We start from the raw sequence: 26,554 nt of genomic DNA on the forward strand, positions 1-26,554 counted from the left end.
TGAGAGAAATAATAAATCTGTATGTAAAATTGTTGACCTGGTAGTCGTGTGCACAGGCACATGCATGCTTATGTGCAGAGAAATATCAATGCATGACAACAACAACGAAATTATTCACGTAATTCCTGCTGTGATTAAGTTTTGAATAAAAAATAGGTCATGACGTGACGGCAGCCTCCGCGGACAGACGGCGCGACATACCGGCGCCTGCCGAGCTCGGGGTGGCAAAGAATAACTTCAGTATAGAGTTGACAATTTAGGCAGTTGATACAGCTTTCAGAAGTGAACACCCTTGTATGGAAATCCGTAAGAAGATTTGGCTGATCAAATTGACTTTCAGGCCGACATTCATAAATTTACCAGTCTTATAATAGAATAACTGAAATTTAACTTCGTTTCCTTTTAAACTTACTGAAATTTACGCGTGCCAAGCCGCAAAAGCTAGTACATAATTAATGTTGACTTTTAATATTTTCAAATTCAATTACTTGCTGGAATTTTAAGTTGTTAAAAGTGATCTGCTCAATTATAAATATTTAATCAAAGGGCAGACACACATGGTTTTATAGTGTTCATGTGTAATGCCAAAGTATATCTTAGTAAGTATTAAAAAAAAACAAGAAAACTATTCTATTAGAATTCAGTTTTGATAAATTAAACCATTACTATTTAATTTGACTACTACCTATTATTTAATGTTAGAGGCATCAGGGAAACTATAACTTTAGGCAGGAAAGTATCCAGGACAATTTAACATAATCTTTGACATTTTCCACTGCAGACGTTTCACCCCCAACATAACGTTTTCCCATTGGTATTTTCCCAATTCCTTCGACGGTATCGACCAATCACAACACGTCGTATACATATCCATCCAATCAGGTATTATAATATTTGTTAAGTCCCCCAATAACAATGGTTTTCTTTAAAAATAACAAAACTTTTGATTATTATAACATGGTTGTGCGTGTTTGTCTAGATTTTTGTGTCAAAATGAGGTGATTGTGGGTGAAAAACAATGGTTGGTGTTGAAATGATAATTTACATTGATTATTTACTATTAGGCATATTGGTGAGTGTTATGTTGCATTACTCACAGTTTAACGACACTTTGTAACTTTTGATTTTTAGAAGTAAATACTTAAGGTAAATACTTATGCTGCAATATTTTCTCTGGTCCTATTTGATGTTTAAACATTGACATAATAATCTATAGATTTCGTTCTTGCACTAGTTGCAATATTCCTACATTTATTTGATACAATTAATAAATAAACAATATTTCTTTCTTTCAAAGTACCTATATTAAAGGAGAAACATTCATGTAATGTTAAAACTGTGATCTCTGCTATGATGAAGCTCTTTAGACATAAATTTAGAATATAGTTAGAATTTAAACATGAACATAATTAGATAATTAGACATGAGCTTTTACTGCTTAGTTCCTGACGCGGGGCAAGCATTTAAAGGTTGTGGGAATTTGCGCATTCCCGTTGTACCCTACATTTGTCCCCCATTGGGGACCATTGGGAAATAAAAATGGGCATAAAATGAACAGATTTGTTCAATAATTGTTCGGGAATAATTAGGCAATTTTTTTTAGTATTTTTTTAAAATTACATAGTATAAAAATATGAGTATTTGATGAATAAGTGGTTAAATATATTTACTTACAATTTCACAATTTATTTATATTTGATATATATATGATATTGTTTTTGCCACCAAATCGTTATTATGAAAATGTTGTTCTTTTATGGATCTTATGCGAATATACGAACATCAACACATTAATTTCATGTTTATTTACAACATTTGTATTGTGTCAATTATTTTATTGGTATCTGTAATTAGCTTTTGTGGAACAAATTATGGAACAATAAAAATACTTAATATATATTTTTTAAACGGCTAAATAGGCTTGTTCTAAACCATTATGTGAATATTGTATTATCTACCCTATTTAAGCAAATAAAATGATTTGATTTTATTGTAAATAGCTGCAATATCCACAATTTACCTTTTTCTTCTCCATTATGGGGCAGGAGGTGGGCACCAACGGGAGTAGATGAAGAAAATTAGTGCTCATGTTGTTTCAAGGCTGAGTGCTTTTGAGTTAGCATGTTTGGGTCCGAATAGCTATGAGATCAGGCAAATGTGTTTATCCGGCTATATGAATAATAAAACTGTCGACCTCTATCCCCGTCTCGGCCGCTACACTGCCACAGCTTTGGTCCATCGATGATTTTCGATTTATAGATGGAGACAGACTTGGCCAATGGCAGTGTGCAGTGCCAGCATTTTTTATCAATTTATTTCATTTAATAGCGAAACCTGAAAAAGTACCACAGGACTCTAGTCCTGCAGTCTAGCAAATGGATCTCCAGTTGCTGCAATTTACTAAAAACTGATAGAGAGCTTATGGTTGGGATGTTTGCAGGTGTTCCTCTCGGTGTTCGCATGCAGTTACTGCATCTTCCGCGTCTACCAGCTCAGGAGGAATGGGCAGCTATCGTCTACCAATGTGAGTGATATATGGTTTACAAAGTTATACAAGTGACACTTGACCCTGTGACTAGGGATGAAAATTGTTAAAACTATGCCACATTATTAGAGGGCTATGATACATCTGTTATTCTCGACGACCTCGGTGGCGCAGTGGTAAAGTTCTTGCCTCTGAATGAACCGAGAGGTCCCGGGTTCGATCCCCGGTCGGGTCATGATGGAAAATTATATTTTTCTGATTGGCCCGGGTCTTGGATGTTTATCTATATATGTATTTGTTATAAAATATAGTATCGTTGAGTTAGTATCCCATGACACAAGTTTAGAACTTACTTTGGGGCTAGCATAATCTGTGTGATTTGTCCTAATTTTTTTATTTATTAATATTTATTTATTCTTATTTACGTGTCAATGGTAAATCTACTAAGACTACACCATTGGATCTGAAAACAGCGGTTGCGTTTGCAATTGGGTTGGCCATTGTATTTTATTTTAACGGACCGTAGGTAGTTAAAGTTATATTAATGTTGAGTCGAGGTATGGCGTGTAATTCAATAATTGGACCCGTAATAAGTATTTTTAATGATAATTTATTCAACATATGTTTATACCGTGACTATGGCAATAAAAACCAAAAAATAAAAGATCGCTCCTCCTTTTTCTTGAAGTTGGTGAAAAATATAGATCAAAATTATTATATTTAACCTCATTTCAATAATTAGTATGGTTCATCTGTTTAAAAGTTATTGGGGTTTAATAAAATTTGGATACTTTACGCCTTAATCAAATGAATTTTGTTTTTTTTTAAATTTAAAGGTCAAAGGTCTACCGAAACTTAGTTATGTGTCTGGTTTTAGTATAAATATATACTATATAAATTAAAATGTAATCTTTTGATCTCATTTGAACCAACTGTTTAATTCAGAATCAAAATTAACCTTAATATACATCAAAGAATTCGTTAATTAGGTACATGTAAATCATAGGCCTTAAAATAACTCTGTAATTTCCGATTTTGATAAATAAGATGATTAAAATAACTGGAACCCGGGACCCCCGCCTCCGGTGTGGCAGTTCGCCATTATGAACATAAGGCCTTGTATACACTAGGCACAATGACGTACAGCACGTTACAGTTTCGCTCAGAGACAAAGAAAACAAATGCGGGTGGACTAACGACCGTGCTAATGAGATAGAACATTTCCATACAACCTTTCGGCTGATCTCATACAAAGAGGCAGAGCGTTTTAAACTAAACACAGTGAGGGACAAAAAATATTAGCACTTTATCCCGTTTCATTTCGTGTATTTCAAATACGCGTTTCTCTTTATTGTAAGAGCGAATTGGAAAATATAACGGAGTCTATAGTTTTCTTTGTCTACGAGCAGAGATAAGTTCATATAAAATCATCGTTTCAGTTCGGTGCGGTGCTGAGGCCCACAAAAGTGATGTTCTCACACAGACAAGAAGGAGAGAGCGAGCAGTTACGGTGAGTAGCAGAGCTGTTACTAATATCATCAGTCATTTTTATCCTCATTGCTGAGGGTCAAGGTCGGTCACTGTATTCGGATCTATGCTCCGTATATATGCACAAGTATACGCGAGTCAGATTGGTATATAAACTCACAAGAACCTGGGACCTTTCGGTTCATAGGCGAGCGTTTTAACTATCTGACCACTCTGACCACCACGACTTCAAGGTTGAGAGTGTATGAAGTTGTTACTTAATCATGAAAATCTTTGGACTGATATCAATAAAATTTTGTACACTGGTAAAATATTCCTTAGAATAACACATATACTAACTTTTGTTCCGTTTTTTTTTTATGGGGGCGATGATGCCCCGGAGCGCTGTTATATATAATAATTTTGAAATCCAGCATTATTCACAATATTCTCAAAAATTAAATGGCCTTCAGCAATGTCGAACACTTCAAACAAAATGGCTGCCTTTGAAGAACAAAACAAACGGTTAGAAATAATTTGGGAATTGTAACTTTGGTTCATTTCAAACGACCCGCAGAAATAAATTGGTTAGGAAGACGACAACCCTTCTGGCTATAATTGTGACACACCAAATTGTGTTTTATTAAAAACTAGCTTTTACCCGCGGCTTCGCCCGCGTGAATTTCATAGCAAAATCTCAGTAATTTTTTTATCGCGTACTCTGTAAGACTGGTAAACATATATGATTCAAATTCGCATTTTTTCTCATCTTTAGTTCAATTTTCTGTTTCCCGCTGCGTGTCTCGTCGCGCAAACTTGTCCGATCCCGCTTCCTGCTATGTAATGTAGATATCCCGTACCGTTTCCTACATATTGTGCCATCATGTTTTTTGCAATAAGAAAAAATATACAATGGACAAATTTGGCCTTTCTTCAATTTTATTATATGTATTGATGATGATATTTAGTACTTATTTAGTAGATGTTCATAAACACACAATTATACGTGAACAAGGAATTATTTAAAATATATTGGATGGCTTTTGTAACTATTGTAAACAAGGATTCAAGTATTGTAAATAAATATACTTATATTATTATCCTGGGCAATAAATGGCCTGTTCAGATGTCGCAATATACTTCCCCTACAACTTTCTGACTTTTGACTGAAAATATATTTTCAGATAAAATGGTAAGCCCTTCTGGCATAATAGGGATCAACATTGTTTAAATTAGTTTCTTTCGGCATTTCTTCTCAGGAGTCGTCGTTCCGAAATGCTAGTAGTTTGTAGCTCTGGTAAACATCAATTAATTTAGAATATGACGTGAAAGAAAGTGCCTGTGAATGCCTAATTTCTGAATAAATGAATTGATTTGATTTGATTCGTAATTTTTCAAAGTTTTGAATTGAATAAAAAGTATTCTTCAAGTATATATGATCAGACCATGGTCTAATTCTAGGAACCACACGTTGACGCATTGTAATAGGCAAACATATATTTGTACCTGTGTTTACAAATACAATGTCTGTGGTTCTGGATGGATTTTGCCCGTTGGACCCACGAACGACTTAGTGCTTAATAATCTAGGCTGTTGAGTGTTAACCAACCCTTTACGAAGAGCGATCTCATTTACTCCAAAGCACCGTTGTGGCGTATCGAAACCCGTTCACGGGAGACTACTGCGTGGCCAAGAGCCGAGAGCCCCAGGGCTTCGTGAACGCGCCGCCGGAGTCCCCCGACAGCGGGCTCTCCGACGAGTACGAGCCGCTGCACCTGGAGCCGTGTGCGCAGGTCAACCTGCCTGACGGGAGTGACTTGGACAAGCTTGTCCGTGTAAGTCTTATTAGTGTTTATGCATGTCTCTGCCTCATAAGCTCTTCGTTCCACTGGAATCTGGCATTTGAGGACATATTGTAACGCAGGTACTGATCACCACCTTTGCCAGATGGCCACGCTATACATATATAGTTACTAATAATACATATAATGATGACTATTATAATTGCGAAAGTTTTTGAAGATGTGTCTACAATATAACCTGGAATAATATATAGTGTGCTTGAACTATTTTAATTAAATAGCGATGGCGTGTCGAGAAATAATGTATGTGAGTATATCTACCTCTTCTATTCGTGACATTGCGTCGGCTGTTTGGTTCTTGAGTTCTCCTACATCACCCCCTTCAAGCGAAGCGTACTGGTGTTGCGCTTTGAAGGCAGCATGACGAAATATTTGTGGGAGATGGAGTACCTTTTGTCCCGAAATCCCCACAGGAACGAAGCCCCGGGGCGAAGCTAGTAGCGATCTACGAATTCATCAGGATTCAGCAGTTACATCTATAAATCATTATCATCAGGTCACGTAGGACATGATGATAATAATTACTAACTGCGCTCTGCTTTGCTCTTGAGGTAATTTTATGATATTGTTTGAAGCCAATGCTACACTACGTACGCTAACACTAGCAGGCATGGAGAGACGTGGACACTTCACAGGTTATGTGTTCTACATTCGAACTTCATTCTATTGAAATCAAACTTTTGCCCTTTGGTCCATTTTGAGAACTGTTTAATGCATAATTGGCTGACAAAAAAGGAATTCATTGTTTTATAGCCACCCTAATCGCGTTGTCGGTGTTTGAGCTGTTTGTGTGGTGCGTTGCAAACAATGGCCCACTTGACTACATGCCCTGCGTGTCCAGACAACTGCACGCAGGGGGACCTAATAGCATTTCCCTATGGTCTATAGATAGGGAAACGCTAGATGTAGGCTTACGGGGGAGGCCTACGTTCAGTAGTGGACTTTCTGCGACCGAAATGTTGATGAGTAAGATTATATGTGGTCATCATTAAAAATATAAATATGTGGTCGTCCAAATCAAAAGGGACCTTATGGCAGCTAGCACTTAGGTCTTTATTGCTGTTGTTCCAATACAAAACAACGGCAATGAAGACCAAAGTGCTAACCGACATAAGGTCCCTTTTGATTTGGACATTATTAGTAAAAAAAACTGTTTTCATTTACAGAGAGAAGAGAATCTGAAGGTCCCAGAGGAGCCGATCTACGACAACAGCGTAAATAAATCGTGGAATTGGAACTACAAAGAGTATCAAATATAACTCAATTACACCTAAGTATTAATTAATGTATTTTATATTTAGAAAATCTTGTATGAGATTTTTAATTTGTGCCAAAAACAAGATAAAATGTAGGTACTTATTGCATTGAGACAAAGCGGTCAATAAACGCGATTTACTTTTGTTGAGCATCAAAATATTTCTAAAATAATTTTGTTGTCCGCAGCTCCGAGCGCGGTAGCTTATGTTTGACCTCGGGTCATTTACTAAATCTATTCCAATTTCATGAAAATCGGCCCAGAGCGAGATAGCCGAAAAAGAGAGAGAGACAACATTTGCAACCATAATATGAATGAACTAATATAAAGGTACATGTAAAAAACTTAACTTACTCTTGTAACTTGTGTTTTGGGTAACTGTTAATTTGATAGCCTTTGTTAACGTTATGAAATTCAAATTATAAATAACGTTAAATAATGTTATATCCTTTAAGTACCTAACAATCTGTAAAGAAAGTGACTAAAATTACCAATTTAAGTTTTTTGTTATTACAATTTAATTGTCATCCAAACTAAACGGGTGAATGGTTGAAATTTTACTTGATACTTGCAAGTATGGCCCACAGTACACACTAATAATAATTATAACAGCAAGTTAAATCACAGGTTGTAAACAGAGCTAGGTAAATAATTGCTTGTAAATATAAAGGAGCTATTAAATCAGTGACTTGACCTCATAATTTTATCTCTTAAAATATTCCAATTTAGAAAATCGATCAATATTTTTCCGGTGCTATTCACGACATAAATATTAATATTAATTATTCTGTACGATATCACCAACTCATGACTTTGTGATTGGTAGGTAATATGTTATTATAAAAGTATATTATGAAATTAGTGACGTAATTTTACGAGCCAATGTGTTAAAATATTTAACCATATTATATGAAGAGTATTTTTATTAATTTCGTTAAACGTAATATGATAATTTTAATTATTCACGGTTGTTGATAATTGTTTTTGAAAATTAATAAAATAATGAATTGCTGAAAATATGCTTTTGTTATGCCTAATCGAAGTTCCCCTAATTAACTAAATTAGATCTAACCGGCTAAGTATATATATATATATATATATATATATATATATATAATAAGTATCCAGGTACGGAATCCCATGTAGAAAAAAATAATAGCGGTACATAATGATTTTTTTATAACAATCTCCTATATTAATTAATAATTTCATGCGTTATTTAATTTAATGTGTACTTTCAACATTTCGTGCATTAGTAATGTAATATCTGAAAGTGGTTGTAAAATGATATACTCAGCGTTATTTGTATTGCTTTCTTGTAAGTTATTGTCTGAATGCACGAATGAATGTGCGGTGTGTGACGACCTCGGTGGCGCAGTGGTAAAGTTCTTGCCACTGAACCCAGAGGTCCCGGGTTCGATCCCCTGGTCGGGACATGATGGAAAATGGTCAATCAGAAAAAGATATATATATGTATGTATTTTTTAATAAAATATAGTATCGTTGAGTTAGTATCCCATAACACAAGTTTCGAACTTACTTTGGGGCTAGCTCAATCTGTGTGATTTGTCCTAATATATATTTATTTATTTGTTGTTCCCGCCCTAGAATAGGACGCCATATCCTCAGGCACGGGTACGTCAGGCAGGTCGGTCGTAAAATCGTAATAGACAAAACATTTTTTTTTAATTGTATTATTTGAACTAACTACTTTTTCTAAGGTTTCTATGGATTAATTGTATGTTTCTATATTTTTATTTTGTAGTCCGACATTTTTTTTTAATTGTATTATTTGAACTAACTACTTTTTCTAAGGTTTCTATGGATTAATTGTATGTTTCTATATTTTTATTTTGTAGTCCGTTTCGTTCATATTCATACTATTTATGCGCCAACCAAGTGTTTTAATGATAAATCAGCTTGTCATGAGAAGAAGTCGTAGGCTTTCGTGTTTAAATTAATGTTTATATTATGTGTAAGTACAGTTAAAGATTAAAAATCGAATTTGAGTAAATCAAGTAAGAATGCGGTGACCTCCGACGCTTAATGGCTGAGGACCGTGTAAAGAGAGAGTCATGGTGTTTTAGATATCGCCGTCTCACGTCAGTGGCAGCAATTTAAGCCCCAAATCTACAAGCAAGAATACAACTCAGACGAGATCTACAACCGCTTGATAACGGTGATGCAAACCATACATCGTGAAGGCAGGATGCGGCATGAAAACTTGGACTTAATAAGATTCTTTTATGAGAAAACACCTTACTATGAGATGGGCTATGTTATGGGCGAGATTATTGAAAGGTATGTATTATTTAATAACTGTTTCCCGCGACTTCACTCGTTTGAATTTCCCACCTATAATCGTCTCTGTATTAGACGACCTCCGTGGCCCGTAGGCTATATGAAGGACCTGGTTTCGATTCCCAGCGCGGACAATTATTTGTACATGTGATCACAAATATTTATCTACGGTTCTGGATGTATTGTGCCCGCTTCTTGTAATATAATGTAATGTTCTTCAATAAAAATACTTAACTGTATGCGTAATCACATGGAATACGAAATTTTGGGAGGTAACCAACAAAGTTTCATTGTAAATTAATAATATTTTGTGAAGTGTAGTCGTATGTATTGTATTATTTATATTTAACTATATATATTGCATCTAGCATTAGGCGCTCGGCACTTTCGCCTTGTCGCAGTGGCAGTCGCCATAAGGTCGCTTCTCATTTGGACGACCGCAAAAGATTTGATTTGTAGATACAGGAAGATGGTGACTCACGTGAGACGACGGCATAACTGGAAGAGCACCCACGTCCACTACATGATAAGGAAAGTGCAGACGATCCAGCATTTGTACTTTGAGATTTTCCACCTCTGCGGTATGATGCACGAGATCGACCTCAAGTACAGCAACATAAAACAGTTCGCCAACATACACGCGGAACTCTCCATGAAGGATATGGCCAAGGTTCTTACTTGTTATATATTAATTAAACGTCCCCACTGCTGGGACACAGGCATTATTTATACGGATAAGGTGTATGAGGCCGCCCCGCGGGCCCAATGCGGATTGGCGGGTTTTACCGACCGGATCAACGGCTTAACGTGCTTTCTGAAGCACAAAGGTGCTCAAGATAATACGTTTTTTTCATTTATCGAATGAACGACCATCTGTCGCAGGTCGAGCACGCTGCGGCATTGAGCTACTCGTAATCTATACTTGCATACCAATATTTTATCAATGAACTATCGCCCTGGCTTGCTTCGACGTCTAATAAACGTTCAAAAATAAATGTCTAATTAATAGTGAGGAATATATCAAAATCTGTTGTGTGGTTTTGAAGAAAGCTTAGACAGAAGCGGAGCGCGGCGCGTTTTATGTTATACTACCTATGTACGTAAAATATAATTGTTATGATACTCGTAGGGTTAGAAAGTACGCGCATTATGCTAAATTAATTTTGATTCAATTTTTGCTTTTGTGATTATCTAACTGATCTAGATTGATTTTTATTCAGTAAATGAATTTTTGACTGAGTAACATATGTTGGATTTGATGAATTGTAATTGTATTTGAATAATATACGTAGTATTTTTTGACAAAGTATTTAACAAGTCTATTATCTAATTTAGACAAGTTGAGAAAATAATTTATGGCTATTATAACAAATACATATGATAACGGTGACGATATCATATGTATTTGTTATAAAATATACATACAGATAAACATCCAAGACCAGGGTCAATCAGAAAAAGATCATTTTCCATCATGACCCGACTGGGGATCGAACACGGGACCTCTCGGTTCAGTGGCAAGACCTTTGCTACTGCGCCACCGAGGTCGACAATTTAAAGCCAATATTTTATTTTTTGATTTTTATATATTATTGGCAATTGTTATATGAATTATTTCAGCTGCAACAAGAGATTGATCAAGAAGTGTTGAATAAGGAAAAGGCTAGGAAAAAGGCTTTAAAAAAGGACTTGAAGCAAAGGAAGAAGCTGGCGCTACAAATGAATGCTTGGCCGAAGTGGCAGAAAAATAAAACGGTAGAAAAGTCGTTCTGGCACCCATATCAATACGGCTGGGATTATGGTATTATCTGGTCGGACAAGGATATACCGTCCATTTAGTTGTGTACCAAATGATTGAGAATTAAACTAATTGCAAAAATAAAAAAAATAGTTTCAATTTCTTCTCAGCAGTAGTAGTCGTTCCGAAACGCCAGTGGTTTGTAGCTTATGAGTAATAACTAATTAATATAAAAATTGACCAGAAAAAATGCCAGTGAAGGTCTAATTTCTGAATATTTATTCAGAAATTAGATTTGAATTTGAATTAGTTGAATTAGTCCGGGAAATTTTTATTTTGAAATGGAGAACGTCGACACGCGAAGAAGAATTAGTTTAGGCGTGAAGTTTATATTTGTGAATTGTTAAAATTAAGCCCCGTGACTCCTTTATTTTAAATAGAATAGGTACATAAAATGCAGTGCTAAGGTAATTTCTCTATATATTTTTCGACAAACGTTTGACTGAAATTGCACATAACAGAATAAAAGAACAACTATATTACATTATATAATTACAATAATATTAATACAAGATACTGCCCGGAGCTTCGCTCCCGTGGGCATTTTGAGATAAAATATGGCCTATAGCAATCTTGGACAATATACCTTACTAATGCTGAAAGATTTTTTAAAATCGCTGCGGTAGTTTCGGAGATTACTCGCCTCAAATACACAAACTCACAAACTGTATAGATGTACACGTTATAAATGCGTAAATTATCTGTGCGTTATATTTTTGCGGAAAACGCATTGAACGATTCCGATGAAATTTGTTATCGACATAGCTAATGACCCGAGGTCAAAAATCGGTTCCTTCCAACAGTAAACAAAGTTCTGTTTACCGTAGTAGACCTGCTTCACTGCATATATGAATAATTCAGCGAACCTCGGTACCAACTAATATTTCTGGAACTAACTGATATACGTTGTAAGGTGACCATGACTACGCTGAATCCCCAGTCAAAAATATTTTTAAAGAATATAATATAAAACGATACCTCATATGGAATATTCGGAAGAAAAAAGTATTCCCTCGAAAGGTAACTCAAATGTTTTGTTTCAATAAACTTGTATTGTCTTTAAAGAAATGGTCACCCTAGTCAGCTGCCAACCTGTTGTAGGATTAAATGGCAGGTCGACTGTGTGTTTGTATGTTCAGGGCAGTTTGAAGTTGCCCACTGAAAGTGCGTGTTTACGGACCCGATGCATACATTACGATGGTCAATATACTTTATTAGGAGCTAGTTGTTGCCCGCGGCTTCGTCTGTGTGGACTTGACTATTGACAATGGTAGTGAAATACAATATGTGAAGGCAAAAAAAATGTTTCGTGGAATATTGGAGTTTGATGTGGTTTCCACAGTTGTCCAACCAATGATGGTCTTACTTAAAAGATTTACTAGTTGTTCGCCGCGAATACAATTTTTTTTTTACAAAATTGTGAATATTTCAAAAACCACTTAACCGATATTGATGCCCCACGAACTGAAAATTCTATTGGCAGATCCTACATACCTTTTAAATTTCATCAAAATCTGACCAACGGTTCGAAAGTTATCGCGTTACAAACATACTCGTCCGTACATACAAAATATTTATTTTTAAGTAGAATGTGAGACCTCGCTCGCTCGGTCAATTAAATAAGTACCTAGCTCTTGTCAACCATCGTCCAAAATTGCGAATCGACTGTTCCAACAAACCTCAACCCCTGAAAACCCTTTTTCATCCCTTAGCTTAAGGTTGGACCCTTTACACTAAATTTTTTGTTAAAACCTTCAAGATATTCGCAAAACGAAGGCCCACGGGCGTTATAAAGGACAGCTTAATTAACTCAACGCTATGGCCATCTATTTAAGAATGGTAACGACACACGAGCGATTCAAACGCCGCGTTTGGGTAGCTATCATATATACGAACACAAATCACGGCCGACCGAATCTATATACGAGTACTTGGTTCCTGGAGTCGAAATTCGAACGCACTCTCAATCTTTGTTTGTCTGTTATCTCTAATCAGCAGCTTTAAATAAATATCTTATTCGCTTGAAAAAAATACCTTATGTGGTGGTCCTCAGAGCGTTTCCACCGCTGCGGCCGCGCTGTCCTTCGGGTCATCTGTCAGTCGGGAATCACACGCAACCGCAAACAAGACACATAACCGCTAGTCTGTATGTTTAGACCTTGGCCTTAACAAAGCCTTTCAGCAGAGCCATTCACAAGGGACCTCCCTAATTTTAATATTAGACTTTTGACACCCTTCATATTACACTACCCCAGGGACGCCCTCCGTAATATCTGCTTTCTCGTCTCGTCTCGGTATAGTGACTTCAATATTTGGTACCGAATTTTTGGAGGTAAACACTTGCTGCGTGTGGCATATCTCAAGTGACAATTTCGACATAAATGTATGTACTATGTCACTCAGGAATGACGTAGCTTCCAATTGGTGAAAGAATTTTGAAAATCGGTCTAGTAGCTCCGATGATTACCCCCTAAACCTAAACTTGCAAACGCTTCTTCTTCATAATATTTGGAAGTAATTAGAATATGTACAATATCCTTTAATCGCAATCATGTGTGTTACAATATTTTACATGAACCCTTGTCGGGTCTTGCGAAAACAAAGTTGTATAGACAATATCACCGAAATAGATACATTTAACTATCATAATATTTTTTACTCATAACTCTCTTATCTCTGCATATCCCCGGGTGCGTTCGGGGCTATGGCGCCGTAGCCCGGGGACAGCGTTAAAAATAACCTTAAAAATTAAATGATCCGGTTGTGATTTTATAACCGGCGGCCGCCTGCTTAACGTCAACCTTAGGAATGCTATATTGTTGCCTATCAGCTGCCTAGAGCTATGTGTCCTTTAATCGCCTTGCACAACATCCACGGGAGGACATCGAGTGGTCTTATTCTAGGGAGTAACCACGCGCCACGCAATTATTTTTTTAATTAATATTCATTGATACTGTCCTCAACGGCTGAGTTCCCGACACTCAACGGCTGAGGAAGAAACAGAGAAAACACTGAGATGAGATATATTATTATGGTTCTATTGCGCTCTTATATCTTTGACTTGTATACCAACTCGCAGATCAACTGGTTGGTCCGTGGGTCAAATATTTTAAAACGGCCATTTACCAACTGTATCTCTGATACGAAGTCAATCCAATACAATCGTTATTGGAGTAGCCACTAAAAACTATATAGGGACATTTTTAATACTAATTAGGGCACTGATCCGGGTGGATCATTATATACGACGTCAATATGTTAGCTATGGATGGATACACCAAACTTGGAGTGTGAAGAGACGTCGCCCTCATTAAGTATATTTTAAAAATATTTAGAGGACAGATCCACAGTCCGGAGATGCTTGCAAAGATGCAGTTGTTAGTACTTAATGAGCACGTGTTCGCGCGGCGCCAGCCCGCTCTGTTTGACGTTCCAGTCGCTAGAACCAATTTACTTAAGTTTGCTCCCTTGTCACGTGCTATAAGGATTGTTAACGCTGTAGCTAATTAAGCATATGTCTTTAATGATAACAATCATGGTTGTCGTTCGGAAATACGTGGAATCATATTAAATGTATCTTACTTGTTTATATACCTATATATTTTATGTAATACCCATTATATATACTTATTCATGTACTTATAACATTGCTTTATTGTCTACTGTTATTATGTTATAAAGCTTTAATAATAAATAAATAAATACATTCTCTGGTTATATGCGTATTCATTTATTTGCCAAGTGTAATGATGGTCTTAAAATGATTACATAGTTAATTTAGTCACCTTCTACAAGTATTGTATAGCAGAAGATAATCTGGCTAGGTGGGGCATTCATGACCAGTCTCATAACATGTGCGATTGTGGCTTTTCTCCACAATCAATGGCTCATCTCCTCGCCTGTCCCGAGTGCCCAAACACCTGTACTCGGGCTGACTTGATGGCAGCTTCCAATTAAGCCATCCAAGTGGCTCGGTTCTGGCAAGAATATATTTACCACCCGATAGAGCGTCGTAGACTTGCCATCGACACGCAAAGAAGATTTTGCAATGGATTGGGATCTGAAGGTTGCATCCGACTGTACATCAGTAATGACGTAATTTCCCATCAAACCGGAGCTAACTCGATGCCGAGCCTATAACTGAGTTACGCGGCAAATCTTCGAGACGAGAACGTAATAAACGAAATATCATTTAGTTGGAGGCAAAATGATTCATAAGTTATTCACGAAGCAAAGACAAAAAGGAGATTACTTATTGCCATAATTCTAATAAAAGTTGTGTGGTAATGAGCAGGATTGACGTAAGCGGCTCTGCACGACTATTCTACGTTTTAGGCATCTTCAAGAGTGCAATTGCAATTGTAACACCCTAGACCTCGTCTTTGCTGCCCATCAGATAGATAGGTTATGTCAAAAGCACCTTCTTCAGCCTTCTAAATCTTAATCCTACCACTATGGTAGTTTTATTAGTTAGTATGTCAAAGTTCAACCATTTATTCAGAACATATTCACAGAGATATTCCCTTTTTCTCATTTTGATTTTTATAGAAAGCTACAAACTATTGGTATTTAGAAACAAGTACTGCTTAGAAGAAATATTGAAAGAAACTCATTTAAACAGTCCTGTTGTCATGTGTGATTCCCAGTAAAAATAAAATCCAGGAATTAATGTAACATTTTGACTTCCTTTTTGTGCGACAGGTGTGACCGTGCCCTTACACGCATATTATCGTGTGTTACAACATAAACGAAAAGCTGAAGTTTCGTTGGCGCGGTTTGGATAAAACATTTATGACGCCCCTCAAGTTTATCACCGACAAATGTCGTGGACATAGACCATATCGAAATAGATAATATTGTGTCAGCTGGAGCAGACAGAAAAGCTGGCTTTTGGAGTTCGCCATTTGTTTATATTATATTTTTAGTTGAAGTTAGTAAGTAGTTAATAGAACATAATTAATAAATTTATGTAGTCGTTGTGATCGTCTACGGTGAGATATTCTCATAATAGATATATTAATTTATACTAAATATAGCTGATAGAATAAATTTACCCGCATGGAGATGTAATTTCCAAAATGTCTTTATTAGCATCACCTGGTCACATTCCTTCCTGCTAATGGCCCAGTAGCGTATCTGTATGTTTTCAAATAAAACATTTTTGTATTGTAAATGTTTGTATCGTCTACCTTCTGGTTGCTCAGCGCTCGCCACCGTCTTTCAATTTCCATCCGCGGCGCCGCGCGCACCTCATTCAGCGATGGTTTCCGTTTTGAAATAAAATCAAAAGTGGCTGCCTTGTTCCCCCTTTTTCTTGGCAAAATGATTTGTAATAACTTTACCTTCCATAAGATTAAAGGATTTAGAAAATCTTTCTGCTTACACGAATGATTTGTATATTATAAATATTCTATAAAATGCTGTCGCAATTTGCTCAGTTCAAAGTTTCCATCAGGTAAATTTTTATGAAAAATCCATAAAAATATAGTGGTGTGTAAAAGTCGTAAAAGAGAGCGTGATCGCGAACTTGAATGTGAGCGAGTGTTTGTTAGCTAATACAAAAAATAATACAAATATTCTAATAAATCCATACAGATGTTACATATTCACGTATAGATGAATAAAATGAGAAGGAAAGAAAGTGACGAAAATATCCATATTTTCCTTCTGATAGGCATTTAGAAAGGAAAAATAATACAAAGAAAAATGTAAATTTAACAAAATTTTATTTAAATTCATCATAAAATTGTTAAAATTTTACCTAATATTAATACAATAATTAGATCTTACGAGTATATCAATACAATAAGTATTAAATAACGAATGTCTGTATCGTACAAAATTATTCATGGCACAATTTTATTTTTACCATTTAATAGTAGCTTGCGCCATCGCGCACGCCCAATTTCTGAGCGGAAGCGGATTAGACATGACTTTCATACAAACGTTCATTCCAATTACAGTTAGATGGTGGTTGATTAAAAAAAAAGTAGCCGATGTTTGAACTTGGTTATTTAACTATATGCTTACCAAATTTCATTAAAATTGGTCTAGCGGTTAAGCCGAGAAAGCGGAATAGACACTCAAATAGGCGGACAGGCTTTCTCATTTATAATATTAATATAAAAGTATGAATTGTGTCCTAGTTGTCCAACGCGATGCGTCGATAGCAAAATATGGATTTATGGCCTGCATGGTCTTCGCAATAACTATAACATACACGCATAGCATACTTGTGCAGCGTCGCAGTCGCTCATCTAGGACACTGCGATACATAATAATATCTACATCAAAGATAAAATGAAATATTTTATCACAGGTCTATATAATAAATAATGTTTCTGTAACATTTATGTGTTATTATTTATATTTCTATGTACCTATTCACATAAATCCTATTAAAATTATAAATGCGAAAGTTTGCTAGGATGTATATGTGTGTGTATGTTTGTTACTCTTTCACGCAAAAAATACTAAACGGAATGTTATTAAATTAGATACACGGGTAGAATGCAACCTGGAAAAACACATAGCTTAATTTTTATCCCGAAATTCCCACGGGCACGAAGCCCCGGGACGCAGCTAGTGTATTATCAAATTAAAAGCCAATATATATTTCACATTTAAATTAAATATTCGATACATTAATTTACTGTTCGTCCTTGTTCAAGGTTCATTGTATCCCTGGAGATTAAAGGTTACTTTCATTCGATCTATCATGTAATTATTGGTTTTGATTGTTTTGTAGGTGAGTCCTTTAAATCTAATTACGTGTGTATATTCACAGATTAAAAAAATCGTGTGAAGTTGTAAGACACACAATACTGACAGTGACAGAACGACACAAAACATATTTTAGCTTGCAATATGCTTCAACGTTGTTTTATAACGTTTTGTGTTATCCCCGCCCGCGTTATGTTTCACCCCGGGTGACGAGTTTGTTAATAATTCATCAAAATCGGCCAATTTGGTTTAGATATGTTTATATTTGACTTTTAAGAATGCCAAACAATTTATAAGATTTCAGCACGTCTTCGCGACGTAACGGGCGATCCAGGGGCGGGCAGTTTTCTTGCATAGAAGATTGGCATTTCAGAGTAGGGATGTAATGCTACCAGCCTTCTTGGATATCTTCCTCTCTTTTTTACTTATAATTTCAGTCTAATTTTTAGTGATTCTTTAAGTTTAGTTTAGTTTAAGTTATACTATTGTGAAATAAGAACTCGATTGTGATAAAGTGTGAGGTGAAATTACTTGAATATTAACGTTGTGTATTTTTGACGACTTGGTCACGTGTCCTGACGTGAGTTTAACATTTTGTACCCATCACAATAAGTGCACAACGACGTCAAAGAAGAATGTTTTTATAATATAGATAATAGGTTGAAGCGGTTTGTATGATGTATATAGAATCTGTTATTGAAATTATTACGAATACGAATCGTTACGAAACTAATTAAATGCTGTAAATTTAGGAATCAAATGTATTTGATTTATTCGAATAATATCTGTGCAGTTTCCCTCCATTATGGTTTGAAAATGTATTTAGGTAACTTGCATTATTAAACGCTGCTTCAAACAATAATATATTCAACAATGAATGCTCCTTAGCTGTTTTGTTACAATTCACACATATTTCCTTTCCGAGCGGATGACTGATGAAACTTAATACGATAACTGTCGGTAATTACTTGTAGCAGATAAAAAAAGTATGAAAAAACAAAATCTGGAGCGAAAAGAATAAAAACACATGTCATAATTATCATATTCCTTCCTTATAGGCCTATGGATAGATAAGGAGTATGGGCCATGACCCACCACGCGGGCCCATTGCGGATTGGCGGGTTTTAACGACTGCAAATACAATCGGGACCAATATGTTAACGTGCCTTCCCAAGCACGGACATAAGTCAAAACACTAACTTTAGACTTACAGAAAATATTAATTTAAATTCTTAATTTTAGTAATTAGGTATATCACGGTTATGAATTTTGATCGTTAATGGTATAGCCAACAGCAATTCAAGTTTCCTTGCGATGGCCTTTATGTGGCGGTAATAGCTGTTAATTTGCAACGAATTTGGGTGAGAGTTGATGTGCTGTTGACTGTACTTATAATACTCTAAAAGGAATGTTACGTTACATGTATTTTTTATGATAATATATGTATGGTTTGATGCAAAAAGTACAATAATTACGAGTTATTGCATTCCTCTCAGAGCACACATTCGGATAGCGCAAAGAGCAAGCTAATAGCACTTAAAACACTGATCTATAATTATTAACTACTTTTTGATTAAATGAAAATTATTCTAATTGGTCTAAGGTAAACACATTCTCGCGTTGACCTTTAAAATCATCTAGAATATAGATTGGCTGTGAACTATGCTATCGACACTATTATAACTAATGCCATACATTATGTCGAATATCGATAACTTAGACTATCGATTCATTAGTCTAGGACCAATCAATAATCATCAGTATCGATGCTATCGATTGTTCTCGATAGTGTTAGTTCATGTTGATACTGTTACCTGAATCTGAGCTATCGATAATTTGAGCTTGAACTATTGATAGTACTAAATATCTATTCAATAGTGGAATAAATAATGAGCGAGTGGTTGAGGGTCCACTTCTTGGAATTACATTAGCATATGATAGATTGATAGTCTCCCCTAAATCTGAGCTATATCGCTAGCTTAAAGCAATAGTATTTACTAACATAATAGTATTACTTTAACTTCTCTCGATAGTATATCAAATTGTGATAGTGAGATTTTAATAAATAGTACCCTCCAGCCCTCCCAGAGCTACACCACATAACCCTAGATATTACAAGGAATGGTTGGTAAGAGGCGTCATCTCCACGGCGGGGGCGGGGGCAGGCTTGGGCGCGGTGTGGTGCGGGAGGAGGTACACCTGACCAGCCCTGGACTTGCCCGCGCGCATGTACCCGCGCTTCGCTGCGATTATGAGCAGCAGTGTCACGGACATCACGAACGATAGCACCTGGAAATTTAAATATGTTTTTCTTTTTTATTCTATTCGGCCAGTTTTGTTAATTGACTCTGAATTTTAATTTTAATTTTAACTGGAATTCGAGAGTTATTAGTTTTCATATACATGCATCAATAGTTCTCAAAAACAATAATAATAAAGGTAATGATGAGGTGATTTGATGAGATTTATTACAATGTTGGAGTGGCGGCGGTCGAGTGGTGAAAACCGAATCTTATTTGTCTAGCTTGTACATCAATTCGACTCGTACAAATTTTCGTTTTAACAGACCACTTCCTTTCGTTGAAGGGAAACATCATATTCATAGTCGAACGAAGTGGAAATACTGAGAAGTTTGTTTATAATTCAGTGAAATAAATATCATCTAGCTTTGAAAAACAATATGTGACATTCGCCTTAGACAATAATGTTTCTCGGTAAAGTGTAATTCTCGATGATGTTGTGACAGAGTCGGCGTGTTTGGTAAACAGTTCATTGTTTAATGTCTGCCTGATGACGGGAGACTGGCGCGTAATGATCCAGATCTTCAATGTGAAATTATTAAAAATATATCTTTGTCTTCTTTGACATGCAGCTGTCTCTCTCTAGCCTCTTTTATCTTTCACTCTCGCATCTAATGGCGTCTATCAAATTTTAATAATATAAAATACATATTATTCATAGAAAAGGTCCTTACTTACATAAAGTTACTTAAATTTTATCTTTTGTCACTATCGATTTTATAATGTTTGCCATTAAGACATATTATGTAAAAGTAAAGCAAACCATGATACTTTAGCTCAATGATATATTTTATATGGATAGATCTATCATTTAACCAGTACAGTAACTAGACAAGTTAATGCGGAAGTGTTTCTTTTCAATGGTAAACTAGTAAACCAGTGTGACGAAAAGTACCTAAAAGATTTTAAGTACTTTTCTCAATTGCGAATAAAACATTTATTTAAGTAATTATTAAAGTACATATGGAACACTTTATGACAACAACAAATGTTAATTTGTTATAAAAATTAATGACTCCACAGAGGATTGATCTCGTTGTTTTTGTATTGCTATTAAATGTCAGCGCAAAATAGTTCATTTTATCTTATTTGCATTGATAACGTGGATTCAATTACATGTGTTTGTATGATGTATGTTAATGGCTTCAGTTGTATTACGGGTAATCGTGCTCGCAAATTAATTGCGCCGTGTGCCCGTGTGCGCAAATTTTACGTCGCGATTTTCAGTTTTGTATCCCTATATATAAAGCTCAAAATGTAGATAGAACTTTATTTCGGAATTATTTGTTTTTTGAAAACATAACGTTTATATTTGCCAATGTGAAATTTTAACGTGACATAAAAATACGCCTGTGGCGACGACCACATCTTGCTCACTAGCGCCACCATCACATTTGTATCAATTTCTTTTAATTCATAGTGAAAACTAAAAAAAATATGACAAAAGATTATGTACACTTAGAAAGTATAATATTTTCTATTGTACAATTAGATTTTGGCCGCGTTTATTATGTGCGTCTGCTCATAAATTATTTTTGACAATATCTCTGATTCTTAACAACATAAAAACATAAAACCTATACCAGATTTTAAGTTAGACCATCTGCTATACAACTATGAAAAACGCATCAAATTCCTTCTAGTAGTTTTTGTGTGATGCGCGAGCAAACATACATAGCCCACTCCTATGTATGGACATAGGCCGGTAGCAGTTTTATTATAAATATGTATTCACAATTTACTGCATCGACTTCTTCTCCATAGTCGTATTCCTCATGGCTGAGGGTCGTGGTCATTACGTGGAATGAAAAACATATAACAACTTTCTTGACATTATTAATGGAGTGGTTTGTCATTGCCTTCTCCATTTAACTCACATTTCAAACACAAGTTAATAAGAATCAACCATTGTGCAGGTTTCCTCACGATGTTTTCCTTCACCGGAAGCAAGTGGTGGTCGATGAAAACTAATATACATGAGACAGATTGGTATACAAACTCATGTGGCACGAGTAGGATTCGAACCTGGGACCTTTCAATCCATAGGCGGGCGTCTTAACATTTACACCACCACCGCTTCCAATAGAAAACTGTAATACTTTCTAATAAAATTCTCTAGTGTATCATAAAACTGTGATGGTTTTGTGCGGGCTTGTACAGCTAAGTAAAATCATTTCAGCCGTAGCGGACCCATTAAAATATTTAGGATAATAATCAGTGAAACTACAAAATCATGGAACATTATACTAATGATTCATGACCAAATTAGTTGTTTACTCAATTTGCGATAAGTATTTGTAGCTACTATATACTCAGTTACTACTAGTTGTTCACCTAGGTGACATAACCAAAGAATAAAACATAACTTGTATTGTTTAAACAAATCTTTTTTTTATAATATAATTTCGGAGATCATTTAAGAAATTTATAATATCTCTAGTCTCAACATCGTTTTGAAAAGGTAAGTTACCCTTAAACAGAAGTACAGTCAACACTTATAGACCCAAAATTATTGCCCCTAATATAAATTATTGACTTATGTAAGTCTGTGCGATGGTAATAAGGGCTGAGTACCTTGATTGGCATGTTGTTGCTTATTCCTATTGTTTGTATCGATTGTCATAAAAGCAAAGAATACCTCAAAAAATATATAAACAGACCACCGTAGCACTTAAACTTATGAAAAGTTCAGTGGAATACAATACTTATAACACCCCTTTATTTTGCTTCCCAGGTTATAAAGGTATGTTTAAGAAAAGTAAAGGCTGTACTATCAAATACAAAAAAAAATACCAGTGCAACTGTAAATATTTTATACAGCACGATATCCAATACATATAACATTTACACAAAGACGGTCTATCATTGAAACAATGTGATATCGAACCCTGAATACAAATCATCCAATCATGCTACACGAAGGCTTCACTTCAAATAAAAAAGCGGAAACTTACCGCAGACACCGTAAAGACGGTGATCATGTCATTAGAAATAAACATTTCTATAAGTTTTTTTATTTATTTTTAATCACACCACAGAACTGAGCCACTGACTGACAGATTCAATCACGTTTCCCTTCTAGAATGGTATAAAAAAATGTAAACACACGCTAACTAGGCGCACGCGCAGCTATCACAATGACGTAGAAAGAGACGGGTGGTCGGGTGCGAGCAGGCCAGGAACTGTCGACTTGTTGCGTCAGCAATTCGTAGACAGTTCTGCAAAATATTTAATTTACAGAAAACAAGTATTTTAATATGACAACGAAAAACCTACGTGTTAAACTATTTATGTTTGCAACCTATACAATTTTAAAAATTTTGTACTGTTATTATTTTATTTATTTATATATAGGTCAAGGAGCTGATCTAAATTGTAATATATGAATAAATGGCTTACAAATGTTTATTTGTTTGGTACCTAAATGCTGAAAAAATTGTGGATTTTCTAAAGATATAAAAACACACATTGTAATGTTCTTCTATTTGTGGTTGTGGGATTATCTCTTGATGACCAAAATTATTAAATGAAATTAAAATAAAAAGTGAGATATATTTAATTTGTGGTACATTTTGCCCTTTTTAAAAATTATTTTCATTGGTACTGCAAGAACAATAAAAGAACCTTATGTAATAGACTGTGACCGAGCGGCTGCATAACACATATCAACCCAAAAAGTTCAAATCCAAGTCCCGGATAGCAAAATTTGTCAAACTGCTTTAAGGTGACCTAAATTAACTTTCCTTGCTCTCACGTCTTAGGTACAATGGGATATATACCTACTTCTGTACAATATTTATTTTATGTGTTGTCTGCAGCAGGTAGCGATTACGCAGTAGAACATAGCGGCAACGTCGCGTCTCGACTCAGGTGAGATCTGCATAAACTCGTGCGTCAAGGCGCCAGTCTACGTGTTGCCAGTGCAAACATCAAGTAAAATATGCTAACGGTAGTTTGCATCTGAGTTTTTCAAAAAAATGGAAACGCTAGAACTATTTTTGCTGCATTCTAGCTCCAGAGGGTACGAGAACGGGATGCCAAATAGCTGTTAGAAAGAGAAAGCATAGGCTATAGGCAAAATATATTAACAACAATCACAACCTCCGATCGAGATGGATGGCGGTAGCGACTCTAAACAGTACACCGCCGAAAATAATTATTTTCCAAATTCCAAACACCAAATTGGCAACAACATTGGCAGAAAATGCGATAGATAATTTTGTGCGTGGGTATTATAAATTTAGTTAGCAAAAGACATCAACCAAAAGTGCTGTGAGAATACATAACGCCCCAAGATAAATCGGCAGACGATCGAATTTTGAAAGTTGAAAATTATTACAATTGTTTGTGTGTATATCCTACCTTAAATATTATAAAATACAAAGATCCCTGCCGCGTTTGTCTGTTCGCTATCAACTAAACGTTCGCGAACGATTGCACCGCTTTTAGTACGTTTTTCACCATATGTGTGATTTTTGAGGATTATGTACCTAGAAAGGTACTAATATCTCCGTACCCATAGGTTTATTGCCCTCTCTTATCCACCATCCATAATAGGTACCTTTGCTTAAATTGATTCTTGATTCAGACAGCGGATGAATTGCAAGTCCTCGCCGATTTTAGTTTACACCGCGGGCACAAGTGTTCCGTCTGCTCAGATCTTTGGACGGTCTGTATGTGGGAAGTCGTTAAAACTTTCTTTGGACTGATGATAACTTTTTTGATATGCCTTAAATGATTGTCCGATATCGATTACTAACTTTATTTTTGGACGGAAAGCCGCATTTATCATCTTCTTTCATCACTCGAATCAGGTTCGATTATGAAGTGAAATTTCGTATCAATTATACTCGTGAAGTATGTATATTGTAGGTATTGTATTTTAGATTATCACCTGCTGGCTTGCCGGTGAAGGAAAACATCGCGTGAAAACCGCATACCAGCTGATAGTTCAGCTTTAAATCTAATACATGCGACAAAAAACTTTATTTGAATATAAAACCTGTTATACATTATCACGAACCAGTAAGTCGAAATTTCGGCATACATTGTTGGTTTTTCATTGGAATATTTTTTTGATATATTGCGGTAAATAAAAGCTCTCATACAAATGTTCGTGCATTAGCGTTGAATCTGTCAGATTCGAAGACAGTTTGATAAACGGCATAAGATATTTCGATGTAATTTTTCTTAACCACTGGACACTACCAATTTTTTTTATAAATTTGGTTCGCCAACTGGCTAAACAACGTACAAGATTCATTTATATTTTTTTAGACACCTTTTTTATTAGCTGATTCTAGCCTGCCAGCATTATACCAACTGAATGGCTATAAAACAAAATATGTTATCAGTATCAATGTATATGATAGTGATAGTAGATCGGTGGTAATGAAGATTAGTGATACCATTATCTTAAATACTGTATAATACTCGATAACATAATTCGCTAGATAACTCATATGTCCAGTCGGAGCGTGGTCTAAACAGAAAATATAAAAATTAACATAAAAATTTTTGTTTTTATAATTTTGTTATGGAAAATTATTCCATCCATCCATAGTAACTGCTACTTAAAGTTTGAAAGTGCGTTTTGTTTGTCAAATTTCACTCACGTCAAGAGCATTCAATTGACGTTATTTTAAGGTGTGGAGATGGAATAGAATATAATTATTATAATTTTTGTGAGCCTCATGATTGTTAATGTTATGAACTTGAAGAGAGACAGAGTAATATATAAATATAGTCTTCTTTCACAGCAAGCGGAGCCGCGGATAACAGTAAGTTTTTTATAATAATTGCACAAAATACCCATCAGCCGCAACAAGTTAATAAAAGGGTCTGGTAATGAAACTAGACCAAAGTCTTTTTAACCTATTCCCACTTTTTATATCATTTGGTTATTTTTTTTATAAAAAAGTAGTACCTACTAAGTATGTACCTACTGATATGATATGGCTAATTATTTAACTTTATTACAAAAAATGTGAACAGTGGACTTCAATCCTAGGGCTTCTTCTACCAGTTAACCGACACAGTGACGCGGAGTAAGCTACGGGATGTGTAATATTAGATAATAAGACTTATTGAATATAACAATTATAACCTACTGAATGGGAAATTAGGTACAGGCCGACGAAGAGGTGGATGGAGTGCGTCAGGCAGGACATGGCTAAAAAGGAAGTAAGTAACATCAGACAAGGAGAAGTGGAGGAGACTGATATGCCGTACCAACCACACATAAAATTGCATTACATGTCTTATTCGACACGCTTTTTCACAGTAGGTTAATAAAAACAAAACACAAACTATTTCACAACATAAAATGACACTGCGATAATTAATCCTATTATAAAATAAGCA

General features: G+C 35.5%; 2 protein-coding genes and 1 long non-coding RNA gene across 4 annotated transcripts; 2 read left to right on the plus strand and 1 right to left on the minus strand.

Annotated features, from left to right (window-relative positions):
* Positions 1 to 926: 926 nt before the first annotated feature.
* On the plus strand, positions 927 to 8,077 carry LOC128679023 (uncharacterized). Its single transcript, XM_053760963.2, has 5 exons — positions 927 to 1,072; positions 2,441 to 2,524; positions 3,925 to 3,995; positions 5,595 to 5,787; positions 6,981 to 8,077. The coding sequence occupies exons 1-5, from the start codon at positions 1,019 to 1,021 to the stop codon at positions 7,071 to 7,073; spliced, it is 495 nt and encodes a 164-aa protein (XP_053616938.1). The 5' UTR covers positions 927 to 1,018; the 3' UTR covers positions 7,074 to 8,077.
* Positions 8,078 to 8,270: 193 nt separating this feature from the next.
* Positions 8,271 to 11,261, plus strand: LOC128679020 (uncharacterized). 2 transcript variants are annotated; one of them, XM_053760955.2, is made up of 4 exons: positions 8,271 to 8,387; positions 9,157 to 9,370; positions 9,830 to 10,040; positions 10,991 to 11,261. In XM_053760955.2, the coding sequence occupies exons 1-4, from the start codon at positions 8,297 to 8,299 to the stop codon at positions 11,207 to 11,209; spliced, it is 735 nt and encodes a 244-aa protein (XP_053616930.1). In that variant the 5' UTR covers positions 8,271 to 8,296; the 3' UTR covers positions 11,210 to 11,261. The 2 variants fall into 2 exon arrangements, with proteins under 2 accessions (XP_053616930.1, XP_053616932.1); XM_053760957.2 differs by lacking the exon at positions 8,271 to 8,387 and adding an exon at positions 8,394 to 8,542.
* A 5,616-nt stretch (positions 11,262 to 16,877) lies between these two features.
* LOC128679027 (uncharacterized) lies at positions 16,878 to 23,507 on the minus strand. Its single transcript, XR_008405708.1, has 2 exons — positions 23,146 to 23,507; positions 16,878 to 20,180 (listed from the first exon to the last, which is right to left on the minus strand). It is a non-coding gene; the product is annotated as an uncharacterized LOC128679027 (long non-coding RNA).
* Between the last annotated feature and the right edge of the window lie 3,047 nt (positions 23,508 to 26,554).

Source organism: Plodia interpunctella, chromosome 21 (genome assembly GCF_027563975.2).
Source record: "Plodia interpunctella isolate USDA-ARS_2022_Savannah chromosome 21, ilPloInte3.2, whole genome shotgun sequence".
Lineage (NCBI taxonomy): Eukaryota > Metazoa > Arthropoda > Insecta > Lepidoptera > Pyralidae > Plodia > Plodia interpunctella.